This window comes from Penicillium oxalicum, chromosome II (genome assembly GCF_001723175.1).
Source record: "Penicillium oxalicum strain HP7-1 chromosome II, whole genome shotgun sequence".
NCBI lineage: Eukaryota > Fungi > Ascomycota > Eurotiomycetes > Eurotiales > Aspergillaceae > Penicillium > Penicillium oxalicum.
This window is the reverse complement of record NC_064651.1, coordinates 3,594,003-3,620,554: the sequence shown is the minus strand read 5'-3', so window position 1 is coordinate 3,620,554 and position 26,552 is coordinate 3,594,003. Positions and strand designations below refer to the sequence as shown.

General features: G+C 52.7%; 10 protein-coding genes and 1 non-coding gene across 11 annotated transcripts; 4 read left to right on the top strand and 7 right to left on the bottom strand.

Moving 5' to 3' along the window:
- Window positions 1–86: 86 nt before the first annotated feature.
- POX_b03115 (Efflux pump aflT) lies at window positions 87–1,158 on the bottom strand (the record flags this gene model as incomplete). The annotated part of the gene is made up of 2 exons (XM_050112019.1): window positions 87–566; window positions 844–1,158. 2 exons carry the CDS (start codon window positions 1,156–1,158, stop codon window positions 87–89), a joined length of 795 nt encoding a protein of 264 aa, XP_049972365.1.
- A 2,326-nt stretch (window positions 1,159–3,484) lies between these two features.
- On the bottom strand, window positions 3,485–6,255 carry POX_b03114 (uncharacterized protein; the record flags this gene model as incomplete). The annotated part of the gene is made up of 4 exons (XM_050112018.1): window positions 3,485–3,844; window positions 3,927–5,972; window positions 6,046–6,168; window positions 6,229–6,255. 4 exons carry the CDS (start codon window positions 6,253–6,255, stop codon window positions 3,485–3,487), a joined length of 2,556 nt encoding a protein of 851 aa, XP_049972364.1.
- Window positions 6,256–7,017: 762 nt separating this feature from the next.
- On the top strand, window positions 7,018–7,719 carry POX_b03113 (uncharacterized protein; the record flags this gene model as incomplete). The annotated part of the gene is made up of 1 exon (XM_050112017.1): window positions 7,018–7,719. The coding sequence occupies one exon, from the start codon at window positions 7,018–7,020 to the stop codon at window positions 7,717–7,719; it is 702 nt and encodes a 233-aa protein (XP_049972363.1).
- Window positions 7,720–8,080: 361 nt separating this feature from the next.
- POX_b03112 (Disulfide-bond oxidoreductase YfcG) lies at window positions 8,081–8,807 on the bottom strand (the record flags this gene model as incomplete). Its single annotated transcript, XM_050112016.1, has 3 exons — window positions 8,081–8,331; window positions 8,402–8,607; window positions 8,677–8,807. 3 exons carry the CDS (start codon window positions 8,805–8,807, stop codon window positions 8,081–8,083), a joined length of 588 nt encoding a protein of 195 aa, XP_049972362.1.
- Window positions 8,808–9,859: 1,052 nt separating this feature from the next.
- POX_tR045 lies at window positions 9,860–9,931 on the bottom strand. The gene has a single exon. It is a non-coding gene; the product is annotated as a tRNA-Met (tRNA).
- A 1,906-nt stretch (window positions 9,932–11,837) lies between these two features.
- Window positions 11,838–13,805, top strand: POX_b03111 (uncharacterized protein; the record flags this gene model as incomplete). Its single annotated transcript, XM_050112015.1, has 4 exons — window positions 11,838–12,879; window positions 13,000–13,337; window positions 13,412–13,490; window positions 13,549–13,805. The coding sequence occupies 4 exons, from the start codon at window positions 11,838–11,840 to the stop codon at window positions 13,803–13,805; spliced, it is 1,716 nt and encodes a 571-aa protein (XP_049972361.1).
- Window positions 13,806–14,898: 1,093 nt separating this feature from the next.
- POX_b03110 (Oligoribonuclease) lies at window positions 14,899–15,585 on the top strand (the record flags this gene model as incomplete). The annotated part of the gene is made up of 3 exons (XM_050112014.1): window positions 14,899–14,946; window positions 15,060–15,202; window positions 15,261–15,585. The coding sequence occupies 3 exons, from the start codon at window positions 14,899–14,901 to the stop codon at window positions 15,583–15,585; spliced, it is 516 nt and encodes a 171-aa protein (XP_049972360.1).
- A 941-nt stretch (window positions 15,586–16,526) lies between these two features.
- On the top strand, window positions 16,527–18,546 carry POX_b03109 (Phosphoglucomutase; the record flags this gene model as incomplete). The annotated part of the gene is made up of 3 exons (XM_050112013.1): window positions 16,527–16,579; window positions 16,776–17,077; window positions 17,237–18,546. The coding sequence occupies 3 exons, from the start codon at window positions 16,527–16,529 to the stop codon at window positions 18,544–18,546; spliced, it is 1,665 nt and encodes a 554-aa protein (XP_049972359.1).
- Window positions 18,547–19,084: 538 nt separating this feature from the next.
- On the bottom strand, window positions 19,085–20,746 carry POX_b03108 (uncharacterized protein; the record flags this gene model as incomplete). The annotated part of the gene is made up of 1 exon (XM_050112012.1): window positions 19,085–20,746. The coding sequence occupies one exon, from the start codon at window positions 20,744–20,746 to the stop codon at window positions 19,085–19,087; it is 1,662 nt and encodes a 553-aa protein (XP_049972358.1).
- A 1,175-nt stretch (window positions 20,747–21,921) lies between these two features.
- Window positions 21,922–23,627, bottom strand: POX_b03107 (uncharacterized protein; the record flags this gene model as incomplete). The annotated part of the gene is made up of 3 exons (XM_050112011.1): window positions 21,922–22,544; window positions 22,615–23,322; window positions 23,438–23,627. 3 exons carry the CDS (start codon window positions 23,625–23,627, stop codon window positions 21,922–21,924), a joined length of 1,521 nt encoding a protein of 506 aa, XP_049972357.1.
- A 586-nt stretch (window positions 23,628–24,213) lies between these two features.
- Window positions 24,214–26,327, bottom strand: POX_b03106 (uncharacterized protein; the record flags this gene model as incomplete). Its single annotated transcript, XM_050112010.1, has 4 exons — window positions 24,214–24,767; window positions 24,884–24,970; window positions 25,032–25,546; window positions 25,726–26,327. 4 exons carry the CDS (start codon window positions 26,325–26,327, stop codon window positions 24,214–24,216), a joined length of 1,758 nt encoding a protein of 585 aa, XP_049972356.1.
- Window positions 26,328–26,552: the final 225 nt, after the last annotated feature.

The following is a 26,552-nucleotide window of genomic DNA, read 5'->3' as shown; positions in this document are numbered from 1 at the left end:
TTTTCACCCAGATAGACCTGAGAGATGGCGAAGAGGATGGCAAGGAGACCAAAGCCAACAAACAGACCGATGATGCGTGAGTTGTTTCACGGGTACTGGTTACCGCCCCACTGAAGAGCCAGCAGGAGACAGATGATGGCGGGGATCAGCAAGCTTGCACCGATGAGATCCAACTCCTTGATACGTGTCAAGAGGGGGACGCCGGAATATTCATTGTTTGGAGGTAAGTGCAGGAAAAGAACAATGACACCGATGGACAGACCACCGATGGGCAAGTTGATGTAAAAGCACCATCTCCATGAGACACTGTCGGTGAAGACACCTCCGAGCAGAGGGCCAGCAATCGAACTGACACCCCAGACAAGACCGAACATGCCAAAGACCAAGGGTCGCTTAGGAAGAGGGACGGTCATTGAGATGATCACTAAGGCTCCCGAGAAAATACCAGCGACACCGATACCCGCGATGGCTCGCCCAACGATCAAGGCCGTGCTGGTGGGAGCTACGCCGCAGATCAAGGAGCCGACTTCAAAGAGGGTGATGGCGACCAAGAAAGCCCATTTGACCTAGAAATAAAAAAAATAACATAGCGTCAGCTGCTGATTGCCATCATGACTGGGTGGAGATGATATAGCATCCATGTCCGACGTCAACGGCTCGACATCAGGGCACGGATCTGCCAACGAACAAAACAAAGGAACCGCGAGACGTGCTTGGTTTCAGGTTCGAGACAACATCCAGATGTCTCGATTCATCTGCATGTCATCTCAACTGGACTGGGTGTCGTCTCGATTCGGCAAGGCTCTTGTCTCTAGTCCATGAGTGGGGTGTTGAAAAACTTACGTTGAAGATCTTGTAGATCCGTCCATACGAGGGCTGGAGGGCAGTCGATGTCAAGAAGTACGCACTGCCATACCACGCAATGTCCGAGATGCTCTTGAACTGGTCAGTGATGCGTGGGATGGCTGTGCCGATGATGGTCTGGTCCAGCGCAACCAGGAAGACAGCAAGGTACAAGGCGAGGATGATGACGATCGCCTTGGCAAAATTAGGGTATTCTTGCTCTTGTTGGCTGGCGGCATCATCCTTCTCCGCGACCCCCGTGGTCACTTTCTGTGGCGTCGCCTCCACATCGGTCACACTACTGGCGGCCGTCATGATGGCAAAGCGACAGGAGCAACGAGCGAGAGATCTGGATGATGGTTGGTGTGAAGGGTGATGATAAGATTGTGTTGCGCAGTTGGCAAAAGAAAGTTTTTGATGCGTTTTAAGTAGATGCCTGAGATCGTTCCGGAAGAAACTGTGGGAGAAAAGTGAAAGTGTTGGTGAGTGGGAGGTGAGAGACTCTTAAAACGGAAGCCGGCGTGAATCAGCGACGCATTCTGTTTGCTTTCTGATCGGAGCAAAAATAGAAGAGCAGAGGAAGGGTTTAAGTGCAGCAGATATCAGCAATGATGACGATGAAGGATTTTAATTTTCTGATTTTTCCTGATCAATCTTTTTTTTCCCATTCACTTGATTCGGCTTTGATTGAAAATAAAGGGGAAAAAAAAGAACCATCTTGGTCTAGTCTCATCGGTCATCGGCTTGTCTTCAGGCCGACAATAGCCTCGCCCATGGATGCGGCTGTCAACTCCTCGTGGTGGCCCCGTGGAAGAAGTAACACACCAGCCCAAGTATCGAGATCCGCCAATCACTGCGTGGCTGAGGTTTCGATTGATCTTCTACCCATTCTACGGACTCCCGAGCCAGCGCACCAAATCTCCGGCGTCCGTGCCAAAAGGGAAACTCGATTTTTCCACATGGGACCCCCCCCCCCCCCCTTTAAAAGAGAAAGACTAAAACTGGGTTGTGGGTACATAGGACCAAGCCTCAGGAATGGGACAGATGGGGATTAGGTACGGTAGTAAGTGAGTCGAGTGACTGGATCCAGAGAGCCTACTCCAACGAGTGGATATTTTTTTTCACAACCTCCCATGGACAATTCTATGACAAGCTTTGGACCCTGTTTTTTTACTTTCTCAGTGATGACTGAGTCAGGACACCTGACGGACTGACTCTGCGATGGTTATCTGTACTGCTGCTGTAGGTTTCTAGCACATGATGAAATCTCCAAACGTAAGCGCTCAGCCTCCCCCGAAAGAGAAACGTACATGAAAATCGAGACCACTGTACAAGTGTACATAGGACGTTTGGGCGATGAGTCATATTGCAAAACAGGATCTGACTGTCATATCCCTATCGCCAATGACAATCAGTTCCACAGGACTAAAGTTCGGATGAAGAGCGCAGAGTCCAGTGCGGTTTGGGTCAGACCGTGACCACTGACTCAGCCTGGATGTGCGTGGCTCGGGGGTTCACCAGGGCCGAGAGTTAGGGACAAAGGGAAGCCTACTGCCAACACGGATTTCTCCGTGAGATTGCCTAATACTGACAGGGTTCTGAGCTCGGTGTGCAACTGCCATTTGCTGATCCTTTCTCAGGTTCCATTTTTTGTGTCAGAGTCAGGCACGTCGGACACCATTTTCGGAGCTCGGGCTCGGACAGATTCGCTCAGAAGGTTGACACGGACGGACGAAACGGACGAAACGGACGGACAAGATGAAACGCACAAAAGAGACGGTCGGAACTCATCCCGCTAGTACAGTATATTGGGTGCCTAAACCTAATACGGGAATCCACACTAGAAGTCACTAGTCCAGTTGGTGTCCACAATTCGCGTTGAGCTTCTTTTTGTTTTCCCGCCCAGTCTAAAGCCATGCTGCTGTATCCTGATTGCAGGTTGTGCCTAGTGTACAGAGATTGCCAACTGATTGTTAACATCCAGCCTCTCTTGGCGATGAACCTCCTCATTGAATCAGTCACGTCAAAGCAATAGAATGGCGGTGACAGGTCTCTTCAGATCGATCAATCAGGACCCGACAGTTGGTATGCAACATTCGTGGGTTAACCCCGGAAATTGGGAGCTTCTGTCCGCTAACGCCGTCGGCCAAACTCTCGGGCCGGCCACACCCCAATCCAGGAAATGGACGATGATTCGGCAAGCCTCAGCCTCAGCCCTGTCGAATAGCGACTGTCGGAGTGTTTGAGGCCCATTACGTGTACCGTAAAGCGTTTACTGCTTCCGGTAGTCGCTCACCAGGCATGAGAGCACCCAATCAACATGAGAGGTCTCAAACTTGACCTGACGTGCTCACACAGAAAGAATGCAAAGCTGTCTAAATCAAATTCCTCGTCAATATCTCACTTGCCCTTCCCATACATGAGAAATCCATCGCTCAGAGAATGAACCAGGGTGCAGGGTGCTCCGGCTGTGCTGTCAAATCTCAAGGTTTATGCGCCACAACTCACGAGACGGGGGATCACTGTCAATACGAAAGGTAAAGCATAGAGATTGCACGCCCTCGAGATGCCACATGCTTCCACCCTTGCTACACCGGGACATTTTCTGGAGCCCATGCCGCTTTGCAGTCGAGCACTCGTATCAGATCTCCCCGGGTCGATAGCTACGCCATGTACGGAACCCAACTTGCTCGTACCATCCGTCTAGTGCCACCCAATCGACAAAAACCCCCTCAATGCCTCTCTGCTTCATATTCTCAATCGCGTGACAGAGCATCGCCAATCCAATGCCAGATTTGCGATGTGAGGCATCCACCCCCACACACCCAATCAGCCCCGTGCGAGGACCGCAGATTTGTGGGAAGGCCCAGACGTGGTTCAGAGCTGGGATAGGAGGCAACATCAAGGTCCATCCAACTTGTTTGCCCTCGGCGTCAAAGGCCGCCATGATGCAGTCTGGGTAGTCCTTGGGATGCAGAGTAACATATACCTGGACCCAGTCCTAAGAGTTGACGAGACAGGAGAACATTCATGTTAGCGTTCAGGGAGGGGAGCTTTGAGGGAGGTGCATTCTTGCTGCTTACGGTCTTGTCTGAAAAGTTCCTTCGTTGGCCGATCAAGCAGGCCTCGTAGTCCTCGGGCTGCAGTGGTGCAAATCGAAATCCGCCAGCTCTTGCACGCGATATACACTTCTCAGGTGCCTGGAAGTTGCGAATGTCCTGGTAGAGGTCAAGAGATCTCGCTTCGGGGGGACTCAACCGGAATCCACGATGGATGAAGAATTTCTGGACCGATTCGGGAAGCTCGCGGGGAATCCCCGGCCAGAATCGGGGAAAGGCACTGCCAAGTTTCAGCTGGTTGATGTTAAATTGTGTCCGAAAGTACGAGCGCGTCTCGGTCAAGAGCGCTGTCCCGATTCCTTGGCCATGCAATGTTGGGATGACGGCCAGAACGGCAATATGCACTGGCTCTGGTCCTCTGTTGGCACTGGTGTAGGCAAGACAGAAGCCGGCGAGCTCGGATCCAATGCGAGCAACATGGTGGTGCCCGTTGGATTTGTCGATGAGAGATCGCAGGCTTTCTGGGGGTACCACATATGTGGGCAGTGACTTTTCCCACGCAGAAATGACCTCATTCATGTCCTTCTCGGCGACGAAACGTGTCACTTTCAAGTCACTGTGCGTGGAATTGGTCCGGTCGAGGCTGACTGGGAGCGATCCCTGGGAAGTCTTCGCACCAAAGATAATATCGGCAGCCACCGAGAAAGCCTCGATGGTGGGCTCGTATGTAGTCAGATATGTCTGCACTTCTGGTATCTCAAGAAAGTCGTAAGGATTGCAGATAGCAACAGCGACCACGGATCGACACTTCTCTGTAATCAATTTGCCCATTGATGCTTGATATGGAGATTCTCGAGCATTGATCGAGACAAAGATCACAGTGTTGGCTGCAGTGATAGTTGTCCATTCATCATTGCTGAGCCCTTTCTGTTCATACTCAATCTTGAATATCGAGCTATTGTAATGTCGAAGGGCGTCGCAAAAGGCCGAGGCCTCGTATAGTCCCTGTCGGTTTTCACCCTCCCCATCAACTGCACCACCGGCTGGGGTCTTGTCACCTGGGAAGAGCAGCACAACATTGGCAGCTCTTGGTATAGGAATTATGGAGGCATCATCACGGACGAGGGTTACCGACTTGTCGTAGGCTTCCTTGCAGAATGGCAGGACTTGATTGTTCAAACTCTCGAGTTCCTCAAGTTTCTCCCGCCGGACGGCATCGTCCCAATTTAGAAATCTATCTTTCACGTGAGTGACACGACGAACTGCATCGGCTAGGCGGGAGGAATCAATATTGCCGGAGCCGATCTCCTCACAAATCTTTCTGATCGAGCTGATCTGTTTCTCAGCCGTATGACAGACCATGATACTATCACTTCCAGCTTGCAAGGCTAGCACGGATCCTTGCTCGGTGCCCAAAGTTGAGCGAATACTGTCCATCTCGAGGCAATCCGTGATGATCATTCCATCGTACTTCATGTCGTTACGCAAGACGCCCAGGGCCCGGGGTGACAGTGTAGCAGGGAATTGATCATCAATCATTGGAAGAGAAATATGCGCAGTCATGACTGCTTCGATCTGCTCCGCCACAGCTCGGCGAAATGGAATGAGCTCACAGCGTTCAAGCTGATCTCTCGTTTTCAAAATAACAGGTAGTCCATAGTGTGAGTCCACGGCCGTTTCGCCATGTCCAGGAAAATGCTTCACACTAGGGACAATTTTCTGTTCACGTAAGCCCCGCGCTGTGGCACTCGTGAATCTCCCGACAAACTCTGGATCATCGCCTGGGCTACGAACTCCAATGACTAGATTCGACGGCTCTGAATTGATGTCGCAGACTGGTGCATAGTTCATGTTGATCCCGAAGAATTTCAAGAGTTCACCGGTGGCTCTACCTGCTCTGTAGGCCATGTCGGGATCATGCGTCGCACCCAATGCCATTGCACCTGGAATTTGATGGATAATGGGAGGTGAAATGCGGGTAACCAGCCCATTCTCTTGGTCAATACCGATGAACAGTGGCTGGGCATGGCCTGCAGATTGTGCTTCAAGTTGCAGAGCTCGTGTGAGCGCCTGGTTAACAAAGGAGTGAGCAGTTGGTGCTTTGCATAGCTTGAAATTTCCCTTGGCAAAATGACAGTCTTACCTGTAATTGAGCTGCATTCTTAATGTTTCGAGAGAACAGAATGATGCCACCAATATGGAAGTCGTGGATCAGGGTCTTGATCTCCGGGCTCGGTGTGTAGCCATGGAATCCTACAACAAATAACTTCACTCACGATGAGATGGCGTGTTCACACTCTCTTTGAGGTAGTTCCGAGTGACCCACCTGGCCAACTTGCTTCTGGAGATCCATTCTCACAAAACTGTACAGTGTGAAGAGATGATAGTTGGGCGCGGGGAAACACTGCTTAGCTCGAAAGCTAAGCGGAGGTACTGTCGTTCTGCAGGCTCTCCCCCCCACTGCCACGAGTGACGGGGGATCCACTTTTATCGAGTGGACGCAACCTTCCGACGCACGCCGACAGAACTATAACGATGGTAGTGTGGGTGTACTCTGACCACCTGTTTGGAATATAAGGTGTTGTGAATGAAATTATTACAAAATTTGTATTTTTCTGAAGCTCTAGACATTTCCTGTTCACTTGAGCTATTCACTCTGTCCGTGGAGGTTCTCATATAAACAGACTTAGGGTTTTCAATGAGCAGCAAATTCAAATCGTAGCACAGTCATGAAAAAAGATCTACCGAGACTATTTCACTGAACAGCTCGTCCTAGTCAATTCTGAACTAGACGTATACTAGATTTCAGTGATGAGACAGGATGCTTCTTGGACATCGAGGTAGCGCAACATTGATGCCCTAATAGATAATTCTACTCAGTTCCGGTGTGTTGTTGTCGTTTGTCTCGACTGCGTTGCGGCCGTTCAACGTAACGTCGAGGATGGCTTAGCTATCAATCTGTAAAAAACAGTGACAATCAACTTCAACCGCCAGATTTTCCTGAGCACTCGCGTCCCTCATTTCATCTCGACGTTACTACTCGCCTGCCTCATCTCACCTTGTTCTCACAATCACCGTGACTTGAAACTGAAACACCGATCCCAAAATCCCCAAGATGAGCGACACGGTGTATCCACGAAGGAACCTTCCACCCCGCCGCCAAACGCATTATGAGGATCTGGGACTCGTAAGCGGCCAAGATAACTCAATCGGTGAGGAGGAACTCAAGGAGAAGATGACCCATTACCTGCACCAAGGTCCCATCAAAGCTCTCGCCCGAATCTTCCACCAACATACCTGCCCTGGTGATTGGCTCGAAGCAACCAATGCGAGCCTTACCACGGTCATGCAGGCATATTACCAGAACGGAGCGGCCGCGGAGTACTGGACACAAACCGCATCAACCCTCTTGGCCACCATCCGGTTTCGCTGGGAATCATGCCTCCTGGCGGACCAGATCGTGGGCTTTATCGGGTTGCCAGTACCCGACAATACCATCTGCGCCATGTGGGACCAACAGCAATGGGCCCAAGTCCGTGGACAAGGCTTCATGGTCTGGCAATGGATGGGGACGTTTCAGGAGATGTGCGGTGGCCGTGCCGAGCTCCTTCCTCGTCTCGGAAATCAGGGCGGGGAGTTTCGGCGGCCATGGCTGTACGTGCTAGCCGCACTCTGGGAATGGGACAAGAGCGATGCGGAGATCGCAAGAGCCACCCAACGGATCATGAGACACAGCCTGGCTGCGGTCAGGCGGTTCAATCATATGTCTGTTGGTCGAGTCCTGCCGCCGAGGGGTAATGATACCGTGCCCCGGTGAGCAAAATTGATCGCACCGCACAGGTATGGCTTGTAAGTGTGCTACCCCTGTCTTCACTCTTTTTGCCAGTGTCTTTGGTCTGATATCATCTTAGGTCTGGAGAAGACGGGGAGAAAGCGCGGCGGGCGCGTGATGGGGAGGTGGAAGAGCTGTACGATATCTCTTGCGTAACTTCAATTATTATGTAAATCTTAATCTTCAATCATATGGTCTTATTCACCCAAACATATTGCCTCAATGCTTGTCCGAGTTGGTCATGCTGTCAATCTTAGCACGTGCGTTTTTGAAGAATTTCTCGCGGTCCTCCGCGGTGCTTCCAGTGTGAGGCACATCCAGGCCCTTTTGCACCGCGGGCCGCTGTTCAATCTGTCGTCTCGACCCATTTCTTCAAGGCGGGGAACTCGGAGAGGTCAATCTCAAGGGCACCAGGGCCGCTGCGCACCCAGGAGAAGTTGGCAATGTCGGCGATGGTGTACTTGGAACCCGCCAGGTAAGGGCTCTCCTTCAGACGGGATTCAAGCACAGAGTATAGACGCTTGGTTTCGTCAATGTAGCGCTTGATACCATAGTCAGAGTGCGCACCGGCAAAGAGACGGAAGTGGTTGGCTTGGCCTGGTCAAGAAAATGATAAGCTTGGTCACTAGACGTCAGGAGACCTCATTCCCAGTGTTTCTTAGCATACCCTGCATGGGACCGAGTCCACCCATTTGGAACATCAACCAAGAGACCTGCTCGATATATTCGGGAGTCCCGGGTGCGTAGCTGATCTTGCGGTCGGTGTCGTATTTGTCAGCGAGGTAGAGCATGATCGAGCCACTCTCAAAGACGCGCTGCGAGCCGTCTGTGATGGCGGGGATGCGACCATTGGGGTTAATCTTCAAGAACCAGCTATTTGGCCAGGAATGTGAGCAATGCCGAGCTTTGTTCGGTTGGCCGGCTGATGCACTGGATGCTTACTCTTCCTTTTGACGGTTGGAGGTGATGTCAATTCCTTCCGTCTTGTAGGGCAGACCAAGCTCTTCCAGGGTGATGGACGCCTTGACGCCGTTGGGCGTGGGCCAAGTGTAGAGAGTGATGTTGGACGACATGGTCGAGTATGAGGTGCGGAGCGTTGTTGCAAGGCCGTAGATGGGTAGTCGGGAGACAGCTTTGAGAGAGCTAGGATTGCAATATCGATGGAGCATCCTTGAACGTTGCGCAACGGATATTTAAGCAGGGAGCTGGCTCTTTGTACCTACCACCTCGAGCACACGTACCCGCCTGCCGACCATGCGGTCATTTGTCAGCTTCCCCAGCTTAGTACTTGGGTGGATTACCGCTTCGTAGTAACGTTCGGATACCTTGAAGCTATGATGGAATCGGTGTTGGCCCGCAATCGAGTGATGTCATTTGTCAGCACGTCATGTCCACTCGACGGCTACCGATTCGTCCGAGCCCGAGCCATGGGAGGGGCCTTGTTCTTACTAGAGGACCGACAACTCACATATGATGGTGAATTCGATCTGGCAGTGACTCTGCCATGTTGGTCATCCCTCTCGTTTTGAACTTGATTTTTATAATTCTTATCATTCTAGCGGCATGCTTCGGTCGTGAATACTGAGGACAAGGACGTCCAGTTTCAACATGCCGCTAAATCGCGGTACGTAGATCGTTTCTTTGCGAACCTACTGTACGAACCCACAAGTCTCGCTCGTTTGCTTATTGTAGAGACTCGTACAGTGTCCGTTGATAGATTGATGAGTTCCTGACACTAGAACGCTCATCCTTCAGGAATGTCCAGGTATGAGGTAGGTATGGCCAGGTTTCGTCATGCGGAAAGGCAAAGAATCAGAAATGCGTTGAGAGCACAACTACACACAGCGTGGTTGACCGGGCGGATACGCACTTGTTCCATTCAGTACAACTTCAAGGTACCAGTAGTTAGTCGGGCGCACTAATTGACTGATCGTACGAGCGGTCCACAAGGTCAATTGAGTCAACTCCCTCGACGTAGACGGTGTCTCGGAGGTCCAACCTTCTCTATCCAGAAATAAAAAGAAGACCAGGTCTGCGAGAACTGGCTATCGGGCGATCCGCCAGTGGGTGGAACGATAAAGCAATTCCGCGAGGCCGGGGGAGGGAAAAAGGGAACGAAAAAAGATAGCAAACCCTGGTTTCGATCCAGGTACCTTCGGGTTATGAGCCCGACGCGCTTCCTATGCGCCAGCTTGCTTGTTGTTGAAGATATGCTGCACATTTGAAAATATAACCCCTTTTGGTATCAGCTAATCAAAGGTTATCTTGATGCAACAACACTCCAGTCGCCAACACAAAATCTACCTCCTCCTCTCTCAACAGGCACCCCACGGATGTCATCATCGACAAGGATCGCATGTAAAAAACTTGATGAAAGATCAGAAGTAGCATGGTTTTTATATAACTCCAGTCTCTGACATAATACATCAGTACCTAGACGCAGGTGACATTATGTTGTCACGGCCGGAGGCTCCCAGCATATGGAACGAAATATATCCCTAGCGGACCTGGGGCTTGTAGTAGGTTAGTTTTGGGATATTTGCGACAATAAAGGCAACCATGAATATCTGGATTGAAAGAGCTTGGAACTATCGGAAATTTGATCAAGATGGCAAGAAACCTAATAGCATACTAGTTTTTTTTTTAAGAAAAGTCTATGTGAATGAAACCCGTGAGCGCTAGGTGATTCGGCGCTTATACTCCAACGTGATAAACCTCTCGGCGAGACACTTGAACCGCTGAACACCTATGTTTCAGCTGGCGCCTCCATCCTGGCTGGGATAGCTGCAGGGTCCGCTGGCCAGCTACATTGGTGCACGAGGAGCAAGGTTCCAAATGTGATATTGCAAATATCATACTGAAAAACAATCACCCGCAGGCCCACAGATGGAATAAAAGAGATTTGGAAGAGATGCATGGATAATACAGCTCCCCAGTCTCCACTCTGCAAGAACAAGACACTGACACATGCACTCAACGCTACGAAAATGAAACCGACACTCGAGTGTTGGAACATTCTTCCCTCTAGCAGACATTCACTCGGGGCTAGCTATTGACTTGGTGTTGAGTGTAGAGTAGACGCGTCCACCTGTATCTCGACTAAAAACTTAACCGTCGATGAGAGGCCCAACGGGCGGTGGAGCCAGAACTTTGAAACGAAGGGCTTTACCAGGAACATGCGTCAAGTCTCATTGATAGTGTCATCATTCAGTAGGCTTCATAATGATGCAATCAACAGCAGCAAGCATCTGAATGCCAATGTTCGAAGAAGAGTGCCAAGTTGGCCTCGACAGTCCATTCGATAGGAGTAACACATGACTGGTTGCCGAAGATCAGTGAACCGAGTCCGGTTCACTGGTCCACCTGCCGCCCCCCTCCAGTGGACGCCCCATCAGTTCCCCGAAAGAAGCCATTTCACAACAGTTCGTTGCTCTCGCCAACTCCCGATCCCTCAAGTACCCGGCTTTGGTTGCCGCATGACTGTGGTGTAGCAAGGCCGATCTCTGCTTCAGTGAAAGACAGCGTGAGCTCCTCTGGCTTGGATCTGGAGCTTCTGCTTGGCTCCCCTCCCCCTCCCTCCCCAGGTCGAGCTGTCTGACCATTTCATCCCGAACAGCTTCGCCCAGCCTGGCGGATCGTCAACCCCAGCAACAATCAAGTTCTAGTGGAGACCGGACCCAATCGGTTGCTGGGTGCTCCAAGTCCGCCATCGTTCTGCACCTCTTTGACCGCTTCCTCCCCAAAGAGCTCACACGCACTTCATCAAGAGCCTCAGACAGGCGAGGCCCCCTCTCCCCCCCCAAAAAGAGACCACACACTTGATCTCCCAGTAAAAAGTACTACCACGGAGGTCATTGGTGATCCTCCGCATTGCGACTGATTGCTGTTCCTCGGTCTCTCTCGTGAACACACACCCCCCCCTTCCCCTTTCTGTTGTGCCTCGTCTCCGCCGAGGGGTAAAAAGTACAATTCAACGAGAGCGTGGGGTGGTGCTCCCCCCTCCCCTGCCTGGTCTTTCTTTCTTTTTTTTTTCTGGTCTATTCTCAACCCGAAAAGCCCGATCTCGACTTTGAAAATTATCCCCCCCCCTCGACAACGTCACAATGCCGTGCTTCAAGGGACTCGCGGTGAGCATTCACACACCGGATGGCCCCATCTCCGAATACTCGATCCAGCGCCAATCGCGCGCCTCACGGATAGCCTGTTTTATTCCTGTACCTCCACCCAAGGTTCCCACCACGTCTACGACGGGGAAAGCCGAACAATCCACCTTTGCCGTCTCGATCACCCTTCTGAATCCCGGCCAAGATGTGCCCTACTCGACCCCCAAGCCGACCGCCGAGTGTCCCAACCCCAAACCCAAAGTCGTCGGAGGTCTGCCCGGCCAAACCGGCGAGCGTGGACAGTATTCTGGATCGGTCGCTCCGTATCAGGCCCTGACCAACTCGCCCAGTGAGACGGTCGCAGCCTACATTTACTTCGATGGCCGACAAAAGGAAGAGGTGGCGACATTGCTGCGGAGAGGGGAAGAGACCTGGGTCAATTCACGATGGGTCAGCGTCCCGGAATCCGAGGGCGGCGGCATCGCCGAGCGCGAATTCCTGTTTCGTGAGGTGGGCTTGGAGCGATGGTTGAATGGGTTGGATCTAGAGGGCAAGGATGTCGCCGCCAAAATCGAGCGACGGCGACAAAAGATGGAGAAGCGCCGCGCCAAGCGCCTTCTGGATGACGCGAATGGCATGGAGACAGAAGCCAGCAGCTCCAAGCCAAGGGACATTATGCGCTACGGCAATGACGAGAAATCACCCTTGGAGACCATTTCCGACGATGATCTCTCCTCGGATACCGACGATGACGACCCGATTCCCGAGACTGCTGGCCAGATCAAGGTGGCCCTGTTCCGCGTTTTGGCGTCGGGTGAAATCAAGCGTGGCGAATACTCCCCGCAATTTGATGCTCACGATGATGACGAAGAGGGTGGTCAAGGAAATGGAGGCGGCAACGGCGATGCTGATGTTGACCACACCACGAGTTTTGCGAAGCCGAAGAGTCTGGATCCCAAGTCCATCAGTACCCAGACCGTGACTGGCATCGACCCCACGGATAAGCCTTATGCCACCTTCACATTCATGTATCGAGGCGAAAGTAAGTGTGGCACCATTTCGAGGCCGCTTCTCTCTCTCTCTCTCTCTCTCTTATTGAACCCCTCCCGACGCCAAAGGTTCCATGTGCTACCGAGCCGAGAGCTGTGCAAGAGACTAACAGTGGTCAATTTTAGGGCAACTACAAAAGATGGGTATCCTCAAAGACCCAAGGTGCAAGACACACCAGCAGCCAAACGAAAGTCACTTCAGGCGGACTTTGCCAACCTCGGTCCCTTGAAGAATGAAGGAACGGTCGGGTTCTTGAATTTCCGGGATCACGAGGCTCGCGCCAAGGGTCACAAGGGAGATGGGGACGAGATGGAGAGCGACGATGAAGACTCCGACAATCCCATTCTGGGCAAGGCCGACGATGAGGAAGCCAAGGATGATGGGCGATTCCTCTCTCCGGACGATATCAGGCGCCAGGGAGAATTGGCCGATGGTGTGGAAAGGATTCGTGTAAGTGGGAACCCGGCAGAGGTCTTGAGAATGAAAGGTGAAAGAAAAGCAAAGAGGGCTAACTTCATCTGCAGCTCAAGCGTCAGCACTCCGCCGAGCCCGTGGCTAGTGCCAGCGCTCCGCTGCCGGAATCTTCGGCGTCGGCATCCGGGAGTACGCCTCCGGCCAGCGAGGGCCTGTCTACCACGCCGCCAAAATCGACCCGGCCAAGCCCGTCGAGCCGCCTCCTCATTTGCCGGGGATGCGTCTGCCGATTCTTTCATTGGCAGCCCCCTGAAAAAGCAACGGGCCAGCGTGTCGGGTGCCGATGAGAATGCGCTTCGTCGTCGGATTGCCGAATCTTCGGGCCGGATCAGTGAGGTTCTGGCAGACAATAGCGAGAACGCCATGTCCACCGTGCCTGGTGGCAGCAATCTTGCTTCCGAAACCCCCATGGCTACCGCGCCCAACGAGGATGAGGAGCTCTGATGGCCTGAATCAGAAAGGACACAAAAATGCGGAATGCACATGATGGCGTCGGATTCGGCTTCCCGTGCACAGGAAGGGGCTGCGATTCCCATGATACATGGTCTGGACCGCCATCTGGGTCACTCGACCTTCTCCGAGAAGACCGCCTCATTTCCCATCAGCAGGCGCAGCAGGACACACCGGTGAGGGCTGGGGAGGCACCATGTGGAATGGGGGAGGCCTCCTCGTTCTTCAGAGTGAGTGCCGGCCGTATATCGGGACAAAGGTCCGAGAGTTCTTGTGTCTGTGTTGCGTGAGGCCGATGGAGAGGTGCCTCTGGTCCTGGTGGCAAGATTATTGCCCACCGTTCTGGGGATTGAACGGGAAAGCACACTAGCTTAGGTCGCCCGCAGGGCGCATTTTATGAAATGGTTATGAGATTATGTGAAAGATTTGTGGTCGTCAAATCCCCGAGTGGAAATGTTTCTTCGATGCTCCTTGCTAGTCCCTCTTGTAGAATGCCCCTTGGAGATGCAACTTGGCATTTGTCCTATAGTAGTCGCTTTGATACGATTGATTGAATTGAGAAGCTTGGCCCGGATTCTGTACAGGCCGAGTAAGAGTACACCTGAAAAGGCAAGCAGAAATTGCCTGGACACCGTCCACCGCCCGTCAACATCATCTTGCCGTTTCATCCAGGTTTGAATCTGGCCTGCTTGCCCCCGAAAGGTTCCCACAGCCTTTCATCTTACTTGCCGTCGAGACACTTCTTGTGGCCCAAGTGTCCCTCTGGGTGTGGTGGCAGATGATACTCCTCTCGCGATTCCTCCCGGTGTCTCGTCCCACGCATCGAGTTGCTGCGGCACGAATTCCGCTGGACCACTGCGGCTACTTTCTCCACCAGGTGAATCCCGCCTATCCACCGACCACCACTAGCCACAAGCCCCAAGCCGAGAACTTTTTCCATGATCTGAGACTTGAAGGGTCACGACGCAACCAAGTAACCATACCCTCTCCCTCTCCCCCTCGGTCGCCGTGATACTTCATTAACTGTATCGGCTTGATTGCCTTGCTTTAGTCTACCCTGGTCCACGGCACCCGCCCTTATATCACCATGCCACTTGCCCGGTCGAATGACCCGCTGGTCTGGATCGACTGCGAAGTACGTGATCGTCCTGCGTCTGTCAGATTCCCGATTCTCACCGTTCCTCCGCTTTTCACCACCATTTTCTGCCAGGTTCTGGGTCCGTTTAGGTTACTCACCATCCCATGTAGATGACGGGTCTCGACCCCGACCACGACACCATTCTCCAAATTTGCTGCATCATCACCGATGCCCAGCTCAATGTCCTTGAACCCGAGGGATTCGACGCCGTCATCCACCACTCCGACTCCGTCCTGGACCACATGTCGGCCTGGTGCGTCGACATGCACGGCCGCACGGGCCTGACCGCCGGTCCGGGCGTCGACGACCAGCGCCGCCGAAGCCGCCGACTCGCTGCTGGCGTACATCCGTCGCCACGTCCCCACCCCGCGGACCGCTCTGCTGGCCGGCAACAGTGTCCACGCCGACAAGGCCTTTTTGGCCCGGGGACCCTATGCGCGGGTCTTGGAGCATTTGCACTACCGTCTGTTGGACGTGAGCAGTCTCAAGGAGGCGGCTCGACGATGGGGTAGTGAGGAGTTACTGGCCCAAGTGCCCGTGAAGCGGGAGGTTCATCTGGCTCGCGACGACATCTTGGAGAGTATCGCGGAGATGCGATTCTATCGAGAGAAATTGTTCGCACCGGGAAGGGAGTAGTAGTAGTAGTAGTAGTAGTAGTAGCTACGTCTGAGACGAGGTCCAGACGGGTCTCCTTCTGGTGCGCCATGTGAATTTGTGTATGTTATCCGCGCCTTGAGGCACCGCCCGGTTGAGATTCATCGTCTCTCTCCTGTGTTCTCCACTCCTGGCTTTTACTCTCTTGGACTTTGGATCTTCGTGTCCCCTCTTGCTGCGAGAACCTCTTGGTTGGGACTGACCTGTACCCCTTGGATTCCCATTCTCTTCGTCACCGGCGGACCTGAATGAACTGTATAGACTGGTACGTGCGACAGAGGTTGCTACATGGATCTGATTGTGAGACACGACCCCGTTGGCAACTTTGGTTGGGCAGTCGACTTGGGGAGCTCATTGCTCCGTGGGGCAGGTTGCTTTGAGAACCAGGCGAATCGCGCAGTTGTACCTGGAAAGTCCACGGGCGAGCTTTTCCCCGTCCAGGCGGTGGGTCTCCAGCCCCTCCACTAGCGTCCTCAGGAGAAAGTCTAGAGACCAAAATAATCAAGGCGGAATGTAGTAGGGAGCTACGGTAAACAGTACCGCTACCAAAGTAGTATGTACTCAGTACCCATTGAGTACGCCAGGACTCCCCTGGCCAGCATGGCCACCGAGTGTCCAATTGTAGTCTCGGTCTTGGACCAGATTGGAGGAGTGACTTGACTTCCCCTAGTGGTTGACTAGTGTAATTGAGTACCTCGTCACTCCCAACGCTGCCAGTCCTTCTCCCCCTCCACTGGTGGGATGATCACCACATGACGCCAAATTGATTTCCACCTTTCCCCCCCTCCACCTCCACCTTTCGCTTCCTCCTTTTGTCGGTGAACTGGTCCTCCATCTCTGCCTTTCTTGGCCGCATTCTCCTTCTTCCTTTCCCACTTCTGTTCCCCCCGTCATCTTTGCATTTTCAAGTTCCCCGGTGCATCATGTCGGTTCAGACCGTGTCAATTCAGCCCTTTGCTGACCAGAAGCCAGGCACGTAAGTAGCTCCCCCCTCTCTCTGCCCCTCTCTCCTCTCCCTTCATTCCCTCTTCCTCTCCATTCCAAGCTATAGCAACCTCAGATGGAAAAGAAATCAGGACTCCCCCGCCCCCTCCAAAATAAAGAAATCAATGGAAGGAAAGAAGAAAGAAATCAACGAGGCTAATTGATCATGCCGCTCCGGCTTGACGCAGTTCTGGTCTCCGCAAAAAAGTCAAGGTTTTCCAGCAGCCTCACTACTCCGAGTCCTTCATCACAAGTATCTTGCTCTCTATTCCCGAGGGCGTCGAGGGCTCTTTCCTCGTGATCGGTGGTGATGGCCGATACTACAACGATGAGGTGATCAACAAGATTGCCAAGATCTCCGCCGCCTACGGTGTCAAGAAGCTGCTGGTCGGCCAAAATGGGATCATGAGTACCCCCGCCGCCAGCAACCTCATTCGTGTCCGCAAGGCCACGGGTGGTATCCTCCTGACTGCCAGTCACAACCCCGGTGGTAAGTGAGCCAAAACCCCGACTCTGCGCGAGACCGCCAGGGCCCCTCTAATTCTATCCATTGGAACAATGGCGCAAAAGCTCCTTGTTTTTGGGTGGCTCGTGGCGGGTTTGCTTTCTCGAAGGAGAACACTGGATTGACTGAGCCAATCTACCGCAGGTCCTGACAACGACTTTGGCATCAAGTACAACTTGGCCAACGGTGCACCCGCCCCCGAGAGTGTGACCAACAAGATCTTCGATACCTCCAAGTCCCTCACCTCGTACAAGGTCGCCGATATCCCAGATGTGGACCTGTCCACCATCGGCAGCAAGACCTACGGTCCTCTGGAGGTGGAGGTCGTCCACTCAACTGCCGACTACGTGACCATGATGAAGGAGATCTTCGACTTTGACTTGATCAAGGAGTTCCTCAGCACCCACAAGGACTTCAAGGTCCTCTTCGATGGCATGCACGGTGTCACGGGCCCCTACGGCGTGGACATCTTCGTCAAGGAGCTCGGATTGCCTGCCAACAGCACTATGAACTGTGAGCCGAAGCCGGACTTTGGCGGCGGTCACCCCGATCCCAACCTGGTCTACGCTCACGAGCTGGTCGAGGCGGTTGACAAGAACGGCGTGCACTTTGGCGCCGCCAGCGACGGCGACGGAGACCGAAACATGATCTACGGTGCCAAGACCTTTGTCTCCCCCGGTGACAGTCTCGCCATCATCGCCCACCACGCCAAGCTCATCCCCTGGTTCCAGAAGCAGGGTGTGTACGGCCTCGCCCGCTCCATGCCCACCTCAGGTGCAGTGGATCGTGTGGCCGAGGCGCAGGGTCTGCAGAGCTACGAGGTCCCCACTGGCTGGAAGTTCTTCTGCAACCTCTTCGACAACAAGAAGATCTCCATCTGCGGTGAGGAAAGTTTCGGCACCGGAAGCAACCACATCCGTGAGAAGGACGGTGTGTGGGCGGTCGTCGCGTGGCTGAACATCATCGCCGGTGTCGCCAAGCAGAAGCCCGAGGAGACCCCCAGCATCGCCTCCATCCAAAACGAATTCTGGAAGACCTACGGCCGCACCTTCTTCACCCGTTACGACTACGAGAACGTTGACAGCGACGGGGCCAACAAGGTCGTCGGTACCTTGGCCGATCTGGTCAACAGCGGTTCCTTTGTTGGATCCTCTGTCGGCTCCCGCAAGGTGGTGGATGCCGGCAACTTCTCCTACACCGACCTCGACGGCAGCGTGTCCAAGAACCAGGGCTTGTATGCCAAGTTCGACGATGGCAGCCGTATCGTTGTTCGCTTGTCCGGCACCGGTAGCAGCGGCGCCACCATTCGCCTCTACATCGAGCGCTACGAGAGCGACGCGTCCAAGTTTGGCCTCAGCGCGCAGGAGTATCTGGCTGACAACGTGGCCTCTGCTCTGGATCTGCTGAAGTTCAAGGAGTATGTTGGTCGCGAGGAGCCCGATGTCAAGACCTAAGCAGCGCAAGATTTGCCCGCAACACGCTGCGTGATCCGCTGGATGGGGAACGCGATCGAGTCCTTTTTCTTTTCTCAACTTCTTATTTTTTCTGTGCCAAATATTCTTTCCCAGTCATTCCATCCCCGGGCATTTGGGGATTGGATGCCACGAAGCAATGGGGACCAGCCCCACAAGGATGTGCCGTTGGACCGTATAAGATAGAAACCTCTTTATTTGAATAATATGAAAATATCCTTCGGAAGCTCAAGTATGTCTCCTAGGCTTTATTCCTTCCGAACTGCAAGATGCAAATCATTGACCGGTCAAATTGCAACACGAAACACATGAGGCTATGAGGGAGGCTCACCTCTGGCAATGGGGTTGCCGGGAAGCCTGGGCTTTCATCCAGGATTTCGATACCCCAAGCAATCTTTGGAAACCAAGACACGCTGACCAGAAATGCCCGCAAGGAGATGGGGCAACCACTCCTCCCCCCAAAACTACACCATCACTGCCCGGCAGTCTTCTTCTGCGATCCAGGTGGTCACGCACCGAGTTAGCCGGAGGGATCCGTGGTCTCCTTCAACTTGGCCTGCCACCAATCATTCCATTGGACCACGCGCTCCTCTCGTCTCGCTTCCTCCGCCGCAAACACCATGGCGTGGCTCTGAACGGCTTCTTCCAAGGTGCACCCGATGAACCGCGCCTGCGCAGTCTCCACATCCAGAGCCCCATTGATCACTGCATCCACCGCACGAACAAACTGTCCAGCTAAACCAAAGTCACCGCCTCCATGCGACTCGGCCCTCTCCGGCGGCGGACGCGGAACCTCCACGACGGACTTTGTCCTCGACGCAAAATCAAAAATGGAGATGGATCGACTGTCATATTCGATCTCCCCGAGTGTTCCATACACCCGGCCGCGTCGCTCACATTGACTCTCCGTGGGGGCGATCATATGAAAGGTCGCGGTTTTGGCCAATCGCCGTGGCGCAATCTGCTCGTCGTCCCATTTCAGAGTCACCACTTGATCGTCACAGACGGTGTTGTCGGCCTCGTATACACACCGACCGTACCAGGGTCTCGTAGCGATGTCTTCGTCGGCGTGGACGCCTACTTGATAATCCTCTTGTAGACGCGCGAGTAAGTGCTCTCCCGCGGCGTCCTGGCCTTGAGTCTGATACACCTCCTCGATGTCCGGACAGACAATGTGAACAGGCCAGGCGCGATGGCCTTGGGCCAAGTGCCGATCATGATAGATCTTGACCGCGCTGTAATTGCACTCCCGTTCAATCGGACAAGAGAGACAATTTGTAGTCGCGGCCCCCGCAGCCGAAGGCTTTCTCGCCCGGCGGAACTGCGTCAAGGAGCCCGCCGAGGAGATGGATCGCGGGAAATGAGGTCTCTGACCCGATGTTCGTGCGTCTTCCAGAGATGTTGGGGAACAGAGAAGCCAGAGAATGAAATCGATGTCATGGCAGGATTTGGTCAGGAGGGAGCCATCCCCCAAAGGTGTGCTGCGACGCCAATTCCCACGTACGTAGCTGTGTGCAAAGTGCCACCAGCCGACGGGCTCGGTGTGTTCCAGCGAGACCACGTCACCGATAACTCGGTCTGCGAGGAGCAGCTTTCGAAGAAGGGTGTTATGTGGACTGTAGCGAAGAACATGGCCGATGGAGAAGATGGTCTTTGGAGGATCGGGTTGTTGGTCCTGATGATCCGCCGTGGAATTCCGTTGTAGCCTTGGCGGTTGAAGCGTGCGATACACAGCCAGACAATCATGCAAGGATAGAGCAAGAGGCTTCTCACAAAGAATATGAAGCTGCAGCGGCGCAATTGCTTGAATGATTTCGGCATGGGTCTCGTCTAATGTGCAGATGAACACACCATCCACGCCCTTTGGTTCCGTCACAGACTCAACAGACTCAGCTCTCTCGTGACCATCCAAGTTGGCTTTCTGGCGTCGCTCGGTTTCCCACTGAAGCCAGTGTCTCCAATCAGCAAATTCCTGGCCTTCCTCGAGGGCATTTCCAACGCCCCAGATGAATTTCTGGCCGAATGCACGTCGTTTGAAGTCATGGGGCTCGGCCACGGCATGAATCACACCAGAGGTACTTGTTTTTACGGCCCGCGCGTAGGCATTCCCTCGAGACCCGGCTCCAATGATGATGAATCGAGGGATTTTCCTCTTGTCAGAGGGATTTGAGACCGATGACATGTTTTTTTTCTCTTGCCGTGTCTGTATTCCCCGCAACTGCAAAGGGTCTCTCTGACTGCCCGAGACTGAAGTAGGCGCTTCCCTTTTGACAAGAAGTGCCCAGTAGAAAGATAACTATTCAGAAACAAAACTCTGAGGGTTCAGCCTTGAAGAAGGGATGATGAATCATAAAATCAAGATCGCTACCTCTCGAGCAACCTTGCAAGATGAATGCGATGGCGTGAAAGTGAAGCCTGTGCGGGGAAGGCCAAAGGGAGAAACGGGAAAAGGCGTGGCCCGTCTGAGCGCGGCCAGAGTCACTTGACCAGTTGAACAATCTTTGTGTCTGCCTGGACTTTTCTGCTTGAATCTCGCGCGGTAATTATTTTCTTCTTGTTGGACATTTGGAGATCCTGACAAGCATGATAGGTAAGGTATAGTCTCTATCACCTACTCGAAAGGGACAGCAGGCTGTCTTTTGGGTGTGTATACCCAAGGTACACGCCCGTGACTAGTCCGCTCAAGTACACCCCCTTCCCTTCAAAATTGTACAACTCCAAGAGATCATCTCTGATTGGTCGGAAAGGGAGTATACGTTCTACTGTGATGACTTCAAATCAAACAGTCATTGATGAAGGGAGAAAAAGGCTTTGCTCGGCCTACCTAGAGAGGCAATGGACTCATTGGCTATTGTTGTGGTACACATTTTTTTTCTTGGATATCTCGGTGACTATGGTATCCACCAAGCGATGCGATGTCGGGGAGCTAAGAAGGAAACAGAAATCCAAGTAAGTGCAAGTATTGGGTACAACAGGGCAGCAGGAACATGGGAGGAGAAAGATCAATACAAAGTCAAGCATTAAAAAAAAAGTATTCATGACAACATGAGAGTAAGGAAAAGCTAGAGTCATGACTGATATCATAATAATGAAACAAGATTAGTTGAGAACCGAGGGACGGAAGGTGAAGGGGAGGAGTGGAAGGGTCTCCAACACGGCTGATGCGCTCAGATATTGCTCTCCATCAACATGCAAAAGGATCGGAACCAGGCGGGTGAAAAAAAAACCAATATAGACTTTCGATGCATTCTCCATACAAGCATTGTGCCCTCAGGCACCGGTGAAGCTGCCGGGGGGGGGGGGGGGGGGGGTTTTCAAAATGGATAGAGACAAATGGTGATCCAATTGTGCGAGATTCTAGGCCTTCTCCGTAGTGATCTCCTGAGAGAGCTCACTTGATTCCTCATTCACGATATCCTTGCTGTCAAAGATCCGTGAGATTTCCTCGAGTGATCGCCCCTTGGTCTCTGGGAAGAAGAAGTAGATGGTGATGAGGAACCAGGTGAGACAGCCGATGTAGACCAGATAGTACTTCCACTTCAATGCCGCGAACGCGACCGGGTTGACATATTGGTTGAAGAAGCAGGCGACCGCATCAGTGGACAGGGCGATCGCCATACCCTTGGCACGCAGGGGGAAGGGCAGAATCTCCGCAGCGTAGGCAATAAACAGAGGCGAGTAGGCAATGTTGAATCCGGAGAAGAAGAGGAAGATCATAGGAACCATGGCCAGACCGGCGGCAGAGATGTGCATCTCTTGGAACACGCCAGCCACAATGGTCATCATGCAAAGGAAGAACAGCATGATCATGGTACCGATAAGCCAGAGAGGACGACGACCATATCGTTCCGAGGCCACCGCTCCTGCTGACGAAAGGAGGAGATTCCAGACTTGCAATCCCAGATTCACCGACGCTTGGTCGGTGGCTCGGGTCACCCCGACGGAGGCCAGGATAGGAGCGAGATAGTAAGAGATGATTCCTGCATAGAATTAGCAAAGATGATTGATGACATTCCACTCGGTCCGATCGAACGGTGTGGTTGATCCTACCATTTCCAGCCCATTCCTGCATTAAACCCAACATCACACAAATAATCAACCGGTGAATGTCTCCCCTCGACGAAAAGAATGAGCCCCAGCTTCTTGGCGCCAGCGCCTCGATGCTGATTGTGTTGCAGATCTGGTGGAACTCGTGATGAACCATTTCGTCGCTTTTGTCTCCGTTGGCATGATACTTGGTGAGGATGGCCAAAGCCTCGTCATTTCTGCCCTTAGAGATTAACCATCGGGGGCTTTCCGGCACGATGGTCAGACCGACAAGTTGAACAATGGGGAAGAAGGCCTGGATCACACACGCCGCACGCCAGGACCAATGGGTAGACATTGATAGGGTTCCGAAGCAGACGGATGCCGAGGTGATCGATCCAACTGCCCAACATGCATTGTACAGGGCAGTTGCGGTTTGTCGCTGGCGAGGATGGGCGATCTCGGTAGCCAGCAGTGGCGCTGCAGTCTGAGCAGTTCCCACACCAGCACCGGCCAGAATGCGACAGCCGAAGAAGGCCCAGTGGTTCTTCACAAAGATCTGCAAAAAGGCGGATATAATGACTAAGATAGCTCCCACGCGAACACACCATTTCCGTCCCAATCTGTCGGCGATATAAGACGCGGGAGTGAAGGCGCAAAAAGCTCCCAATGAAGTCGCCGCGATGAGAAGGCCGAGGATGGTAGGTTTCAAGCCGCCGGTGATCATAGTGACTATTCATGCAAGAAGACTCTTTTTTAGCACACGCTCTTCGCTGGTAAAGTCCTCATTTCCTCGTCGCTTTCCCAGGAAGCGCAACCCCTCTCAGGATACATCGCGAACACGTACATTCTGGCAGAACGAGCAATCCGTTCATAAGACTTCCATTGTATCCAGTGCCTGCTGATGACATGAACAGGCACAGAATGCCCAAGTTGAGTTTCCTCAACCCTGGATCCTTGAGCCAATTCTGGTTCGTCTGGTTAGACACGACCTTCAGCTCCTCCACCTGAGGACTCGGATTCATCGACGGTGCCATCTTGTTTCCTGCCTGGTTAGTACTATCACGCCTTCAAAGACCTGGATGCGCTTACCTCCAGGGCTGATAGGAGCTCTTATAACATCATCGGTCACAGCTCCTCAACAAGCTTTCACATCCACAGCTACAGCTTCGTAATCTCTAGTCCCTCCTAAAAATTCCGCGGAACAAGGGATTATCCACATTCCTACCAGTATATCCCCGGGAAGCTCTGCTTCTCCGCAAGACGTGAGGTCAATTGACGATCCACGGATAAGCGCAGAGAATGAAGGGGGGAATGAACCAAGGGCCTTCACCCACAAAGCACTGACGCAGACCATCCAACCACCCAATGGGTTCCATCGTCTATTACTGGCGTACTCGGAGCTCCAAGAATAGAGACAAGGATAGAGCTATCATTCACATGACACCATGTCATTGAGAAAAGCTCCGACAAACCAATATGGGTCGTCACCCGCCCACTGCGAGGACAAGAGTGGAGACAGATCTGGAGGATGAGAATCTACCGGAGTAGCACCGAGGGGAGAGATAGAGAGATAGTGAAATCAGGAAAGCTTCCTCGAGTTATGCCAGCCCTGACTCGAATTTATTTCTCGTTTCCTCCTTCCACACTTCCGATCAGCGAAGCATACCTGTTTCCCAGTCCACAGAACCCCTCGCACTGGTCCCCAATCTCTTGATCTTTGCCAAGGATCTCCTCTAAGCTCCAGGCGATCCTTTCCGCACCAAGCCTGGCACCTTCGAGATTGGGAGCCCCAGGACCGAGTCGCAGACCCCCTAGTCGCCCTGTAATGTACAATGGTACATCATCACGCCACATGAGATCATCCGTGAGACGGGGTAAACCGCCGATGGTGTCGATGGGGTACCGATCGTGCATGTTCCTCAGCAGTGGCATTTCACGGATATCGGACCGGGCTCCTGTCGCAAAGTAGATGTAGTCAATTGGGGGCAAATGAGGGATAGGCGGATCGGTGCGCAGTGTCCACAGTTTCGTTTCGGGATTGTAGGAGTGCGAGACGATCTCCGAATGAGTGTGGACCGATGCTCGATGGCGAGCGACATGCTCCTTGACGATCTTGGTGTATCGTGGAGTAATGCTTCCACCATTTCGAGCATTTATGATCATCTCCAGCCGTTCTGCCCCAGATCGAAGCACACGTCAGCTTTTGAGTCAATTACTTTCAGATTCAGAAAGTGACGCTGCACTCTTTCCTTCGACGCAAGTCTCCCCCTAACGGCATGTGAAAACGTACCTTCATCGGTATCTGCTGACCAGAAAGCCGCTTTTTCCCAATTTTTATACTTTCCCATCCAAGGCAAGCTGATATCAAAGTGTTTGACTGGACGTGTGGATGCATCAGCAGAGCTATTACGTATTCCGACATGTGTGGAGATACTCACCTTTGAATTCCGATCGAATCAGGAGCCAAACTTTGGTGACACCTTTTTTCACAGCCATGTCGAGGATCTGAGCGGATGAGAGTCCACCTCCCACGACGACGATATTTGTCTCCTTTCTTTGCTGAATCTTAGCTTGTACGCGAGCGTCGGGGAAGGCTTTGATTTCCATGCTGTGACAACAGGCATCGGCCCCTTCAGCCACAGTGGACGGCTTCCATGGGAAGATTTTCTGGATCCCTGCTCCGCCAGCACCCATCGCGAGGACTGCCGCCCGGCTATAGAGCTTTTCTCCAGTGGCTGTAGTCATGGTGAAGACTTTGGAAGTGGACGGAGCGAGATCCAGACCATCTGACAAATAGTCGTATGTGATGTCAGTCACCTCAGCTTTGAGGATTTGATTCGGTTGATCCAAATCGTAGCGTCTGATGATTGATTCGCAGTAGTCGGCAAAGAGATCGGTGGAAGGTGAGTAGTAGTCTTTTCGATCACGCTCGTCAATTTCGACGCCTAGAGTTCTGCAGTAGAACGAGGGTAGTCAGTATTAAACATATCCCCTCGTGATCGAATACACACAATGGTTCGAGCCCATGCGCTTATCCCGTGCTCTTTGTTTTCCTTCTCCTTTTTGAAGTAATAGATTTATAGAAGAAAAAGAAAACCAACAAGAAGATATATCCGCAGATGAAAAACTTACTGGGGCTTTCCACTCTGACGCCTCTTCTTTTTCTTGTGTTTGCTCATCTCCTTCCCAACACAACCTGAAATTTCCCACAAGTCATCCTCTCTTCCAACTTCTTGTGTGTAAGCCAACATCCCATCCCGATCACCAGGATCCACATGGAAAAACATTGGACTGCGTAACTGCTTAATTTCCAAAGTGCGGAATGCATTGTTCCACCGCTGCATCCATCGATCTGCCGTGCCGTCCAAGACAAGCATCGAAATTGACGTGCTGGATGAGCTCGTCGCGTCGGACGACAACGAAGGCACTGACGAAATCGAGCTAGCAGACTCACGACGCGATGCCGATTTATTTGAGCTCGTCGTGTCGTCGCACAAACATGCTCTTTGCCCGCGATTCCACTTCTCGGCCCGGACGCCGTTCTTTTTGCAGCGACCGGCTTGGACGAGGTTCATCTTGCCGGTGTGCTTTTTGATCCAGTGGTATCTTTGGTGTTCTTCATCGGTGAAAACCGCTGAAGGCGTTTGTTCGTGGATTCGTGCCGCCACGGCAAGACCGCATGGTCCGGCGCCGACGATGATCACGTCGTGGATCGTGGGTGGAATACTCGACATTGCAACGAGGACTGTGTTCTTATCTGCTTAGATTGAAATTTTCTTGGAGCTCTCATGGAGTCAGGATGCCGACTTGCTGATATATGGCGACTCGAAGGGGGTTATACCCGTAATCTCTCGTCTTGTCCCCAAGGTAGGAGACGCTATCGAGGTACTTGTGCCCCAAGGTCCTTACGGCCATGGATCTCACACGACGCCAATGATCGACGACTCAAGATCTAGCTT